Source organism: Hemiscyllium ocellatum, chromosome 5 (genome assembly GCF_020745735.1).
Source record: "Hemiscyllium ocellatum isolate sHemOce1 chromosome 5, sHemOce1.pat.X.cur, whole genome shotgun sequence".
NCBI classification, from domain to species: domain Eukaryota; kingdom Metazoa; phylum Chordata; class Chondrichthyes; order Orectolobiformes; family Hemiscylliidae; genus Hemiscyllium; species Hemiscyllium ocellatum.
In genome coordinates, this window is record NC_083405.1 from 46617665 (window position 1) to 46631924 (window position 14260).

A 14260-nucleotide genomic window follows, 5' to 3' on the forward strand; every position below is an offset into this window, starting at 1 on the left:
GAGTCAGATTGGACTCCAAACGTGAACATTTGTTCGTCTTTGCACAGAGATCGCCAGAGCTGCTGAGTTGGTCTGGCACTTTCCAGTTGCATCTCGGATCTCCAGCATCAGGAAGGTCAGACTTTTTTGCAACTGCACGAATTGTTTGGCTTTTGTTCCCCCCCAGTTTTTATATCTATTTTAAAAAGCCGTCAAGAAAGTTGGCTTCACTTATTTTAGGTTTTCTTATTGTTTTCACTTTCAAAAGCATATTCCCATTATCTCGACCGTGAAACGAAGGGGAAGAATTCCATGTTTGGAATTCGGGGGAAAATGTTTATTTGGTCGCGTGCTGTGCCAGAAATTAAAGCGAGTTTTGCAAAATGTAGCTCCTAACATTTCTCACATGGACAGACAGCGAAACCGTCCATTTTTAGACAAGTCGGTTCCCTTTTAAAATAAAAACCGAAAGAACCGCGGATGCTGTAAATCAGAAACTGTTCTGATCCAGGGTCACCGGACCCAAAATGTTAAACACTGATTTCTCTGCACACACCTGCTGAGCTTTTCCAGCAACTTCTGCCTTTGTCCCTCATGTTATTAAGAGACAGGGAGTTAAGGTTTCAGCTCACTTCTGTCCATACAAAAAAAAAGTGCGCTTCTCCACAGGAACTGAGTGCTTTCACCATTATTTGTTCTTATTTCATATTCTCAACTTCGGCGGTTTTTCATTTCTAGTAGTGTCCTTTTGGTTTGTTTAACAGTGGGTCAGCCACTTCCGTGTGTTATATGACTCGGGGTAACATCTGTCAGAGCAAACGCATGCTGAGGGCAAATTTGGGACTATTGAGTCCTTCCACAATTGCTAGTACTAGAGTAAAAGCAAGTTTGATTTTGCCTGAAAGAAACGCTGTAATAAAACATTCGGGCCGCAAACGAAAAATTCGCTCCTAGCCAGTGAAATGACTTCGAAATTCACTGCATATGAACGTTAATGTAGTAACCCATTTTCAAGAAAATATTACAGTGTCAATCTCCAAAAGGATGGTTAGAAACTATCCCCAGGGTGTCGCTCAGCCGAGTTCCAACTCCTGCGGTGAGGAATTCTGCTCCGCATGGGAAAGGGTAAGGAATAGAGACCCTGCTTGAATGCTATTTCACTCAAAACACAAAAAAAACACAGCGCACGAAACTCTGAGGGAATCATTCAGCTGGCGGAATTTGAAGAAAGTTAACTTCAATTTTTTTTGTCAATAAAATTATTAATCTATCAGGAGCGCCAAAACCGTTTGGAAACTGCAGCAATCTTAAACGTTACGGATTCCGAACCACAGAAAAAAGAGCCAATTCGCCCAGGATGAGACCATTCGGAAGCAGTGCTGCTATTACCTGTCAGGAGATGGAGTGTCGCTACTGCAAGGCTCTGGTTAAAAGTTAGTTGTATTGAAAATGCCATTGGTCCCGGTATTTTTGTCATTGTCAATGGATGTGCTCCCCCAGAGGGGAGACGCACTTCTCCGGAATACTTTGTTTTGCTGTCCCGACTGAAACATTGCGGGGGGCGTGGGGAGGGGGGAAGGGAATGAGGGACCTGGGTGACAATTCCCGCTCACGTCTGCGGAGCGGAGACAGAAATCCCCGAAACTGCGCTGGAGCATCGCCTTGCAACCTGAACCACTCCAAAACAAAAATCCATCAAGGACGACTTGATCGGCGCCACTTGTGGAAGACATTCAGAGTTTCTCATACCTTTATACAAAATCGATGAGTGTGATTGCCAATGTAGAAAGAAGCAGAAATCACGTCACATTCGTCTCAACATTCGACTTTCTAGCATTGGCCTCAATTCTTATTAATTCCTGTTGGTATTTTTTTGGAAAACCGTGATTCAAATACTTTACGGAGATTATTAATTGTTTGCATTCAGATATATATTTTTGCAATTTTACCAATCACAAATATCTTCATGAAGGTTAGTCATGAAGGAAAATATTGAGAACTTTCAACTACAGAATGGGTAACTTTTGGACAAACCCATCTAATTGCAGAAAAACACAGTTCCAAATTTAATTCTGTCCTCCGATGGGATACCGAGGCAGAGTCGATGGGTGTCCCCTGTTGTATAATTCCCCGCAATCCCCCTTCCCCTAGTGGTTTAAACATTTGAATTGACTACGGTACACCGACAAACTCTTTAAAATTAATTCTGACGAATTTTCTAAGAAATATTTTGGAAGTTTTTTTTGGTTGGGAGGCGGTGAATCAATGCAAAAGATCGCGTTTCAATGGAAGGTTCAAATCTATTCTGTTTTTTTTAAAAAATGTTTTCCTTCTTTCCGTTTTGACTGTTTCAGATTTAACAAAAAAAGGAGCTGGGGAAACGGCAATTAATCCGGGGGATTAAATGCGATTATTAAACAGGATTTTTTTTTAACAATAAAAACATTCAGTTGCAAAACAAACCATCCATCATGGGGACGGAGTAAGAGATAGAGCAGGGTCGGTTGGGGCAGGGAAATGTCCCGGGTTTTTCTTTTGTTTCGCAAGTTTTTTTTTAAACACAGTCCCAAACTCCGAAACGTGACTTCATCAGTTAGGAATTTATTCTGTCATCTGAAGATGTGTGTTTCTGTTCGCTTTGAGGACTCCGACGGGAGGATTAATCGTTCGCTTTCGCTCTGATTGTTGGCTGCTTCGGCGACCAGCCTTGCTTTGGGTAGCGGCACTGATTGACAGACGCAGGTTCCCCACCCCCGAAGGTGCGGCACGTTATGGACATCTGACACCCCGGAGCGCCGAGAGGTTTACTTTTTCTTCCGGGGTGGGGGGGAAAGAGATAAAAGTTTGCTCCCACCACCTCATACACACGGCCACCTCTTGCCACTTCTTCAACCTCACCCGCTATCCCACGACAGCAAGTCACAGCTCGATAAACCAAATAAAGAATACAGCCTTCACTGGTGCAAACCTTGTTTCTCTTTCTCCGCGCCTGCGAATTTCCGGTCATTAATTGCCATGATTTATAGGGCTGATGTTTTTTTGGAGGTAGCTTCACATGTGGTTGGGACCCTGCCTTAGATCCAGCCCCCCTCTCACATTACAAACTATTTATATATCTTCCACGATTTCCCCCTGAAAGCCAGCTCCCTGGGACAACGTGCGATTGGCTCGACTTGTCATCCCCGAAAATCAGGGTTAGCTGGAGAGTGTGTGTGTGTGTTTACTCAAAGGGCTCCGGCTGTTAAATAGCGATTGATCCAGATCGCTTTTAAAGAGCCCTGTTTTTTTTTCCCCTGGAAGCTGTTTACTTTGAAATCGAAGGTGCTTTGGATATAATTCCAGCCGCTTGGAATCTGAAACCCCGCTCCCATGGATCATACAATATTTAGCTGCCTGCGCAGCCCCCATGCTCCTGCACAGAGTCTGCATCACTTCTCTCAGTCTCCACTGGCTCTCCATGGAAGATCAGACCATGTGGCTTTTCCAGACCTGTCTCCTTCTTCTTGTATCATAACGGGATTTCCTAATGAAGAAAGCATGTTTACAGCCCAGCGTCATCATCATCACCTACATCACCACCACCGAGGTCATCCCCAACACCAGCCGCACCAGCCCCAGCCCCAGGCACCGGCCGCTGGCCAGGCGACATGGCACATCCCTCAGATCTCCTCACCCCCTCCCCTGGCGCGGCACACCCTCTGTCTCCAGTCAGAATCCGGGCCCCCGGAACTGGGCTCCAGCCTGGTGGACAGCAGTCCCAGTTTGACCCCCAGCAACCCGCCCTGTGTGTCGGGGGATTACGGGAGGCCGGGGGTCACCCCAGTGGAGACAGAGAAAAGGAATTCCAAGAGGAAAAGTGACGCCTCAGGTAAGCACCCCCGGCTTAGCCATTAATGAGCAGGAACACACACACACACACACCAGCCGTTTCACCTTGGGCAGATATATACCGTGCACAAATTGTTCAACATCAGTTTAACTAGACTGGCGGAACTGACAGAACAAATCTGCTGCAGATCTGATTCATTCGTTCAGTTACTCACCTTTAAAAACAGACACGTGTATTTCCCCCCAGACTTTCTCCACTGACTGGTTCTGGGCTGCTCTCGCTGTTTCGTTTCTCCCACTCCGAACGGTTTTGTTCAAAGAAAGCTGCGATTTAACCCGATTCGTGACCATGTCCCATAGTAAACTGGGAACGCACCTCAGAACTAGACCAAGCGTATTCCAGCCAGAACATTTTGAATGTCAGTCGGCCCTGAATAGCACGTCGTTTTAAGGATACTTAAACTAAATGGTAACGAATGGCCACCAGCGTTCCCATTGCATTGCTGCTTTGTGAATTTCTGGAGTAGATGCTGGGCAAGAAAACTAATAATTCGACAATTAACACAATCACATTTCACTCACTTATATTTTAAGTCCAGTGCCAATGAAGCATTGAAAGTGTTATCGCCGGTTAATTCATAAATGTATCTCTCTAATAGTTGCAATCTAAAAATAAATCTATGAATTTTTTTCCTAACACATACGACTGATTAAACAGCTTTGATTTACAAACTTGCCGAAGAGTTTCCAGAAATTTCCCAATTCCACCTCCCTGTGTTCTTATGTCTGACCGTGTTGTCCATATTTTGCTTCCCGCCGACTTTAAATAGCGTTTTTTTTGGTAGGTTTTGCTAATGTTAACTGTTCTAAGAAATGCAAACAATGGGTTGTTCAAGCAATGGGTAAGTGTAATTAATGAAACATGCCTCGTGCTAATCAAAGTAAAAACGAGAATCTGTATTGCATAGATGTTAGGTTCCTACAAAAGAAGTGCATTGTATGAGTCTTGAAACCACTAAAGTTAGCGTAAAGTTCGATCATGGAAAGCCTTTCTTTAGCGGAAAACTCGAGCATTCTGCAACGAAAATGGAAAATCCCCTTTTAAAAATCTTTTCGTTTTAAATTCAAAAACACACGCTACATGATATTTTCACTTCATGAAAAGCATCATCTTTCTCGGAAGATTTATGCCAAAACACACTTTGTGACAATAAATCTATCGTCGGTTAATGGGCTGCATTTCCTCTGATTCACACATTCATCACCAAACCTTACAAAAATAAAGCCTAGGCAGGAAATATAAAAGTCCTTTTCAGTCTCACTACAAAGACTGAACGTTTAAACTGCAAAGGGCCAGACTCCATATTACTGTTTTTACACCTGCTGCCAGCACCATTTCGGTCCTCGGATTATTTGTGTTCATTTCGTGGTGTAAACAAAGATGCAAATCGTTACTGAGTCACACAGAAACCGCTTTACTCTCAGAGTCAGGGTTTCACGCCCCGGAGAACCCATTGCAAGAGACAGCTCAATGCTCGCTGTACAAAATAAAATTAAAACCTTCATGAACTGAGAAATGTAAGTAGTAAATTAATGGTTCGTGGAATAGAGTGAAGTACAAAACGCAAGTCCGTTTTGAGGAATTCACGTGATTTTTTTTAGAAATTTGTCAGCTAAAATATTTTCTCCTCAGTCGACGTGAATGCATTTCATTTTTAAAAATTGCTAAGTATGAATAACATTTTTCAAAGTTTCTTTCTAATCGCACTTACTTAATAAAGCCCGAGTGATTATAAAACACAAAGTAAATTTAATGCTATATTAAATGACTTTAAACCTTAAAATATTTTTCTTTTTATCAGGAACTGCTTTCAAAGGCTGGAAACATCCATTTTTTGAGAACTGTATTTTTTCAGAGTTATTTGCAGAAAGTTAAAAATAAGTGAAATGGTTAACTGTCATATTGAATGGTGAGCACTAAAATCAAATATGAATACAATCTGAACCCTTTATGATAAAAACAAATGCATATGGCGAGAGAGAGAAAATTTAATAGAGTATCTGCAAAATGTATCTGAAAAATAATCCCAATTGCCTCAAAGGAGGATGTTAGAATAGTTTTCTCTCAATATTTGTGCAAACTAGTTAGTACTCAGTCTGCATCATGAGAAGAGAAATAATGTTTAACCAATTCATTGGAATTCTTCCAGGGAGTAATGTGCTGCTATGACCAAAGTTGTACCAGTGGATGTATTGAACATAGATTTCTGGAAGGTTATTGCGAAAAATAAAGGTTAATGCTACACAGAGTAACTTACTGGCTTGGATAGAATATTGACTAATTAACACAAAGCAGAAGAAAGGCATAAGTAGTTCATGTTTGGTAAGACACAGTGAATGATGCGTTGCAGGGTTCAATGTGGGGCCCTCAATCTTTTACAATTTAATAAAAGATTCAGGTGAGGGGACCAAAGCACAGTTCCTAATTTGCTGATGGCACATAGGTAGGAAAGTAAGCTGTGAAGAGAACATAAAGAGGCACCAAAGAAATACAGATAGATTAAATGATGAGTATAATATGAGAAAATGTAAAATTGTCCATTTTGACAGGAAGAATTTAAAAAGCATTATTGCAAATTTTGAGAGATTGCAAACCTTAAGATACAGAAGGATCTGTTGTCCTCGTGCAGGATCACAAAAGGTTAACATGCAAGGATAGCAAGTAATTAGGAAAGCTAACAGAATGATATTTTTCATTGTGAGAAAATTGATGGCAGAAGTAGGGAGATTATGTTTATTATACAGGGTGTTGGTGAGAATGCAGCTGAAGTACTGTATACTGTACTGGGCACCTTCTTTAAAAAAGAATATGTTAGATTAATATGGATGAATAAAATGGTAGTTCCTAAATTAAAAATCAAAATGTATTTATTTTGGGAAAGATCTTTTTTCATATGACTGATAAAGATGTAACTCATTTACACTTACTGGCATTATTAAGCCATTAAGAGAGGATTTATTTGACGAATACCTGGAATGGGCATGTTGTCTCATGAGGAAAGGTTGGACAGGCCAGAATTCTCATCACTATCTGTAACTGTTGGAGTCTCGAAGAATAAGAGGTAATCTGATTGAAATATATGAAATTTTGAGGGGTCTTGATGGGGTGAATTTGGAGGCGATGTTTCATCTTATGAAAGAATCTAAACTGCGGGGTCACTGTAAAAATAAGGATGGTCCATTTGAGACTGAGATGGGACAAGATTTATTCTTGCAAAGATTCGTGAGTCTTCAAAACTTTCTTCTTCAAAATGTAGTGGAAACAGAGTATTTGAACATTTTTGATTAACAAGGGGTGAAATAATATTGAGGTAGCTGGGATTATAGAGTAATCAAGTTAACTATCATTATTAAAGAATGAATATGCTTAAGTGGCCTACTCCCACTCTTAGTTTGCATGTCCATATGTGTACGTGTATAAAGAATTCTGTCAATAAGGGAATATATTATTTGATCAATAATTAATTTTAATAATTTCACATTAACTTCAATATTTAGTATTGTTTTGGAAATGTAAATTTTAGCTTTAGTTCCTAGCAGTACAATACATGATTAATTCCTACATTTGTGACTTTGCTTATTGAATAAGATTTAATTTTAACTATCTGTATGCCAACATGTTGGAGTTAATAATGCCAGCAAGTGTAAAAGCAGACTATGCGGTGTAACATCTTTTTTAATCATACGAAAATTACTCATTCCCAAAATAAATATATTAATTAATGAACTACTATTTTATTAATAAATGTGACAACGGGTACAATGGATTGAAGGACGTCTCCTCATGTTAATGTTTGAAATTGAAGAAAAAGATAAAGTAACATAATGTGCTTTGTTGAGAAGCTCATTGAGAAAGGAAAGTAGTTATTATTCAGAAACAGTTATTTGCATAATGCCTTGTGAAATTAAAAATATTAAGTAACCTAATTGCAGATGTATATAATTAGCACATAAAATTCTTCTAGGCATCGAACTTTTTACTGCAAATATTATACCCCTCAATGTTTGTCGTTCAATAGTGTAGCAGGCCAATTATTTGAATAAATTAATTTGAGGCTCCTATATACTTTTTGGGTGTAATGATAATGTTACTAGAATAGTAACTGAGAGACCCAGTCAAATACCCTGAGTTCAAATCCCATAATAGTAACTAATCGAATTGAATTCAAATGCTTTTAAAAAAGAGTATAAAACTAGTCTCACTAACGTTGCTATAATGATTATCACTGATTTTTGTAAAAACACATCTGCTTCAGTAATGTCTTTTATGAAGGAAATCTGATGCCATTACCTTGTCTAGCTTACATGTCACTCTGCCATAAAGCAATGAGTCAGCTCTGAAATGAATTAGACTACTGCTCATCTCAAGACCAATTTGGAATGGGCAACAAATGCTGCCCTTGTCAACTATGCCTGCATTCATCTTTCAAACAATATCATCATGAGTTATGTCCGATAATTAACTCATTGCTATTATATGATATTGCTGTGCACACTGTTCTGTTTCTCAAATTACAAAAGTGACTACTTTTAAAATATTTAATTTGTCAAAAAGCACTTGAGAGGAGGTCCTGAGTTGGCAAAAAGGTATAAAAATGTGAATTATTTCTTAAATTTAAAATTGAAAGTATAGTTTTTTGCCTTTTAAACAATTATGAGAAATCTAAACTGAAATTATTGTGATCCTGGTTATAGAGACACAAGAATGCAGCTACAAAGGAGAGATGAACAGCAAACCCAGAAAGGAAAGAACAGCCTTCACTAAAGAGCAAATTCGGGAATTGGAAGCTGAGTTTGCTCACCACAACTATCTGACCAGACTGAGAAGATATGAGATAGCAGTAAATTTGGATCTCACTGAAAGACAGGTAGGATATAAAATTAGCTTATAAAATTAGATGTCTGGTGTGTCTTTTTCATCACCATAGATGCTATTTATTCCCCAAACCAGCATCCATGGTGACAGCACTTTTTTTTTTCATTGGTCGCACTAGATACCACTTTGATGAAGGTGTTTGCAATGTCTGCTGAATGTATGTAGAGTAGACAGACAGTGACCTCAGTCAGTATGTAATATCAATTTGATGGGGCACAGCCAATTTTGAGTTGAAAAGCGTGGTGCTGGAAAAAACACAGCAGGTCAGGCAACATCCAAGGAGCAGACGTTTCGGGCTGGGCCCTTCATCACTGAAACGTTGACTCTCCTGTTTCTTGGATCCTTCCTGACCTGCTATGCTTTTTCCAGCGCCATGCTTTTTGACTCCGACTCTCTAGTACCTGCGGTCCTCACTATCTCCAAACAGCCACTTTTGAATGCAACGCTGCAGCTAACATTCCCTCGGTAAGCTCACACAGCTAAATACATGTTGAGTAGCTGGAAGGATCTCCTTACACTTGCTATTGGAGGTAGCATCACCTACTTTCAAGTTTGTTGCTGATTGATTACTCCTGGCTCTTGTTGAGATTATAGAAAGCTTTAGTGGTTCCAAAATTGATTAAAGTTGTTGAAATTGATATGAAGCCATGTGGCCCTTGCTGCAGAACTTTGCCCTGAATTCAAAGATCCTATACCTTGCAGTTTCTCCCAGATTTGGGTGCATTGGTTTTCAATTCTTTTGATTGAACATGACAGAAAAAGCAACACAAATGGCTGGAAATGGTATGGCAGAGGGACAAAAGAAAGTTTCATAAGAGGTCATTCCCTCCCATTGTTTTCTAGGAGCAATTTCCTACCTGAAAATCAGCAACTAACAGAGTGTCGGGCATCTCCAATTCACTTTGGAGGTCATCACTGTAATTTGCCTTAGCTGTAACCACAACTGAAGCCTGAGCAAAGGGTTGGGCAGCATTGCCTGTGGTTCTGAATGTTATGAGTTCTAATGTTTCTGGCTGTTTCTAGTCCAGAGTGAGCAATATCTATCACATTTCTCAGTTTGCCATCCACTGTCGTCTAAAGGAAGTCGCTGAGGCTTTGCATTACAAGAGGGCTGAATACATTTCAGTCTTTCTGCCTGAGGGAATCAGATGGAGCAAGTGTGCTGCTTCAGTAGGATATGCTACACAGTGCCATTAATTGACTGCATAACCCTTGGCAGGCACCACATATCAGTTCTGAGATGTGCTCCGGCTGACAGGGATTCCATTCCATCAACATCCAGCTGGTTTGTGCCAATAGATGATAAGTCACCCAGGCATTGCCCAGAATCCTGGCAGCAATTTTGATGACTTTGATCTGCAGGAATTATTTGAGCCACCAGGACAAATCAGAGGGTGATTCCAGATGATAAGTATTACTCAACTCATGTCTTTGGAATGTCAGCCATGCACAAATGGGAAGCGGCTATATGATGAAAACCACACAGCTACACAAAATATAAGCAAACTGACCACTGGGAAGCTTAAGCAATGCTTTTCCATGTCAAGATTTGTCCTTATTGGCTTGATGCTGCACAACCTCATTGCCATTGAAGCACATCTCTCACCACACAGTTATATGATCTGAGCAGTTGAGGAGGAGGAAGAAGAAGGGAGCTGGAAGAGCAAGGCAGAAGGTGACTAACACAGTTCCTGCTTAACCAGGCTGGCCAGGATATTGACTCAACTGACTCCAATAATAGTCAACAAACATTCCATTCACCATTCATCAACACTTTACCTTTCTCAGTTACTAACTTTCTTGGCCATATTCCCAAAATAAAAAAACATTCCAAACAATCATGATAAATGTTATGAAAGTGCATCCAAAAGTGAACTAATTAATCTTTTGCTGGTGTACATATACCTTTGCCCACCGTAGTCACCACCATTGTTCTACAACTTTGGCTGCAAAATGGCTCATCATAGCTGCTAATTCCCAGCAGGGAAAGCTGCAGATGGACTTAGCAAATGACCTAATGCAGTTCTTCCCCAGGAATGTCCAGTTTCAAAGAGCATGACTTCAGCATGGGAAGCATCAGTCTGGGCTGGCTGATGGGTAACAGCATGAGCAGGAGTGGAGTAGAATAGCACCTTGACAAAGAACCACAGGCCTGAGTTCCAGATACTGCTATCACTCTTCCTGGATCGTGCTGCCTCACCAACCCTATGACATGTCAGAAGACGGATTGCTGGGCAGAATGCAAACTGAACAGTGGTATTTGCAACCATGATGCCGGTAGTCTGAATGTTTGGGGCAGGCAATCTAAAGTTGTATGACTGCAGTCAATTTCCACAGCAGCAGTTAGATGTTGAGTGGCTTCTGTTTGTGCTGAGGCATGTGTCATCAAGCACTGCATCATGATCAGATACACAAAGCTGACCATATTTTCACCTCTGGTAAGGACAGGCCCCAAACTTGTGCGAAACTCTGGTGTAGGCCCCTCCATGTTTTATGACAGTGACCACAGACATCAAGGTTTTCATTGTACACACTCTTCAACCTTTTACAGTAAGATGCTCCACAAAAGTTCTCAGATGAGACCATTACTGCACATTCATGTGTGACCTCACCCTCTGCTGTGCAGTCCACTTGTATCAGTGCATCACCACATGCCAAATCACCTTTAATTATGCCACGTCTCAGTGGTTGGAATTTTACCAGCTATTTGAAGATCTTAGGATGACATTGGGAAGAAACCTGATATGTTTTTGCCATCAAGGAATATTCACAGTAGTAAGAATGACAGCAGCCTCTGGAATGGCAAGTGGCCAACTAAAGCCAGTAATTGGTCAATTGATGGTCATTTTCCCAAGCTTTTGGGATTTTACAATCACGTGAATGGACCGTTATTGTGTAGTAATAGTATTCCTACCTCTTGACTTAAATGACTTGAGTGTTCAAGTCCCACCTGCTCCAGAGTTGTGTTATTACATTTCTCAACAAGTTGGTTTAAAAGTAAGTATAAACAAGTCACCTGTGCAACAGTTGTATGCTTCTGACATCTACAAACAACAGAGGCAGGGTAATAAGCATTGTGATCCCCATGCTATAATGGGTGTTGTAAAAATTTGCAAGCACAAATTTTAAATATGTTTGAGAAAGAGAAAACAGACAACCAGAAAGTCAGTTGAAACAGATCATATGCATGCACTTTTATTCTGAATAGCAGTGCACCTTGGCAAGTAAAAATGTTTGACCAGTGTCGCAATCAATTTATGTCTATTTGAGATATATGACCAGAGTTTACAAATAATTGTTAATCAAGGTTTTGGTTATCATTCATTCAGGATAAGTTAAATATTGCTTTGAAATTTAGTAAGGCTTCCCATCATGAGGCTGACATGCACAAAGAAAATTCAAGCCCATGAGTTGACCAGAGATAAAGAATCATGTGAGAGAGGATTACATGGATGTTTTGTCAATCTGTTGCTCCTTATATTGTCGCATTTCTCTTTCCATTCTCAGCCATTTTTCATTCATCTGAAACATATAGCTCTCTTTTTGTTCCTATCTATCTTCATTTTACTTAACATTTTTAAATGTATTCCATTAATTTATTTTTCCCATTAAGTTGTTGGACAATCTTGTTCATCCAATCAAAAATACACAGTACATCACTATAACTGGTGTTGACAATGTTATTCATAAACACATGATGGAGAAATCATAGTTGGAATTGGCAATCCAGCCCTTCAAGCCTGTTGCAAAATTCTTTCGGTCATGATGGAACTTCTACATTAATTTCACTTTCCTACTTTATCCTTATCCTCTTGATTTCCCCTAATACCAAAAAAATTAACAAGCTCACACTTGAACATGGCTATTGAATAACTGTGATGGGACTTCAGCTGCAGTGATGACAGTGATTGAGAGCACTGAGTGAGTAAGCTGAGCAGGTCTTCAGGACCATTACCATAAGGTGGCAATGATGAGGAAGGACCATAGAAGCAATTGCATGGACTTCTGCTGAAAACAAAAGTGTGTCTTTGGCAGAATGAAGGATGATGGATATAGAGACCAGACTGACAAAGGAACTCCTCAGTTTGTTGTAAACCTCACAGTCATTCTATGTACAACATGTAAATATTTCCTGGTTTTTGCTTAGTTTATTTTCTTTTTGTAACAACTTGTAACAGTGGAACAAAGAGCCCTCGCTTCATGATCTTTAGGTTGTCCATGTGTTCAAATCTCATCTTATGAAAGCATCCATTGCCCTTTGCAGGATAAAAATGCCAAAGGTTTATGTGTCTCCCAGTGAAGAACTTCCTTCTTACCTCCTTAAATAACCAACTCCTTTTTTTGAGAATATGATTGCTAGTTTCAGATTCCTCTACTACGTGAAACAGCCTCTCCATCTCAGAATTTTGTATTCAATATGATCACCTTTCACTTTTCTAAATAGGAACCTAAACCTGTTCTCTCAAACTGTCCTCATTGTTCAGCCCTCTCATTTCAGGAATCAGGCTAGTGAGGTTTTGTTGCAGTCTCTTTATGAAAAATATATAATCATTAGGGAAACTAAAAATGCACCTAGCACTCCCACCAAGGTACTACATAATTGTAGCATGACCTCCTTCCTCATTCTGCCAAATTGTAATACAGACTGACATCCACTTTACCTTCCCTATGGCTTGCTGTATGTGATCCACACATAAGGATACCTAAATCCTCTTCATACCAACTTTTACTAACTTCTCACCTAAAATAAAATGTTTTTCACTTTTTCCAATTAAACTGATAACTGCACACTTTCCCGCATTATATTTTACTTGTCTCGTTCCTGCCCTATCAGTTAACTAGTTCAAATCCTTTTTGGTGCCTTGCATGTTTACTTACTCAGCTAGCTGTTTGTCATCATTAAACTTTGATATACTTGATCCTCATCTTAGTAATTGATCCAGATTTGAAGTGTTGAGATCCAAGTCCTGATCATTCTCTCACTTTGGCTGTATTATTCTGCCAATGTGACAATGACCTATTTTATCCCACTGTCATTATTAAACTCAGTTCTGTGAGGCCTATCCTTCCACAACACATTAGTGTGTAGCACTTTATTGAATGCTTTCTGTAAATCAAAATTTACTGCAGGTAGTCCCCAGGTTGCGAATGGGTTCCACTCAGAGTTTGTAAGTTATTTTGTATGCAAGTTGGAACATAAAGGAGGACTATATTAAGGAACCATTTGTAAGTATAGGAGCTGTTCATATATCAGATCTTTCAAATTACATCCTGTAGGAGATCACATTTTCTGAGACGAGTGTCTGTTAATCAGATATTAGTAAAATGGTTACTCCCGTATCGATTCTGAGGGCATAACTAGCAGAATAGTTAACCACATTGCTAGTAGACCTTCAAAAAGCACAAATGGGTATGTTAAACACTATTTCATAAAACTATGCTTGATAATCTTGTGATTTTCCAAACACCACGTTGACATGCTGTCAATAATAATTCCTTCTGTAAAGTCAGGCTAAC

At 39.8% G+C, this 14260-nt stretch overlaps 1 protein-coding gene across 1 annotated transcript in view; it reads left to right on the plus strand.

Moving 5' to 3' along the window:
• The first annotated feature begins 3339 nt into the window (after positions 1–3339).
• The window catches only part of meox2a (mesenchyme homeobox 2a), a 42836-nt gene continuing 31915 nt past the window's right edge, over positions 3340–14260 (plus strand). The window contains exons 1-2 of the mRNA XM_060825436.1: positions 3340–3847; positions 8563–8735. Coding sequence (XP_060681419.1) covers positions 3349–3847; positions 8563–8735 — 672 coding nt within the window. The 5' untranslated portion in view covers positions 3340–3348. The remainder of the gene's footprint in view (positions 3848–8562; positions 8736–14260) is intronic.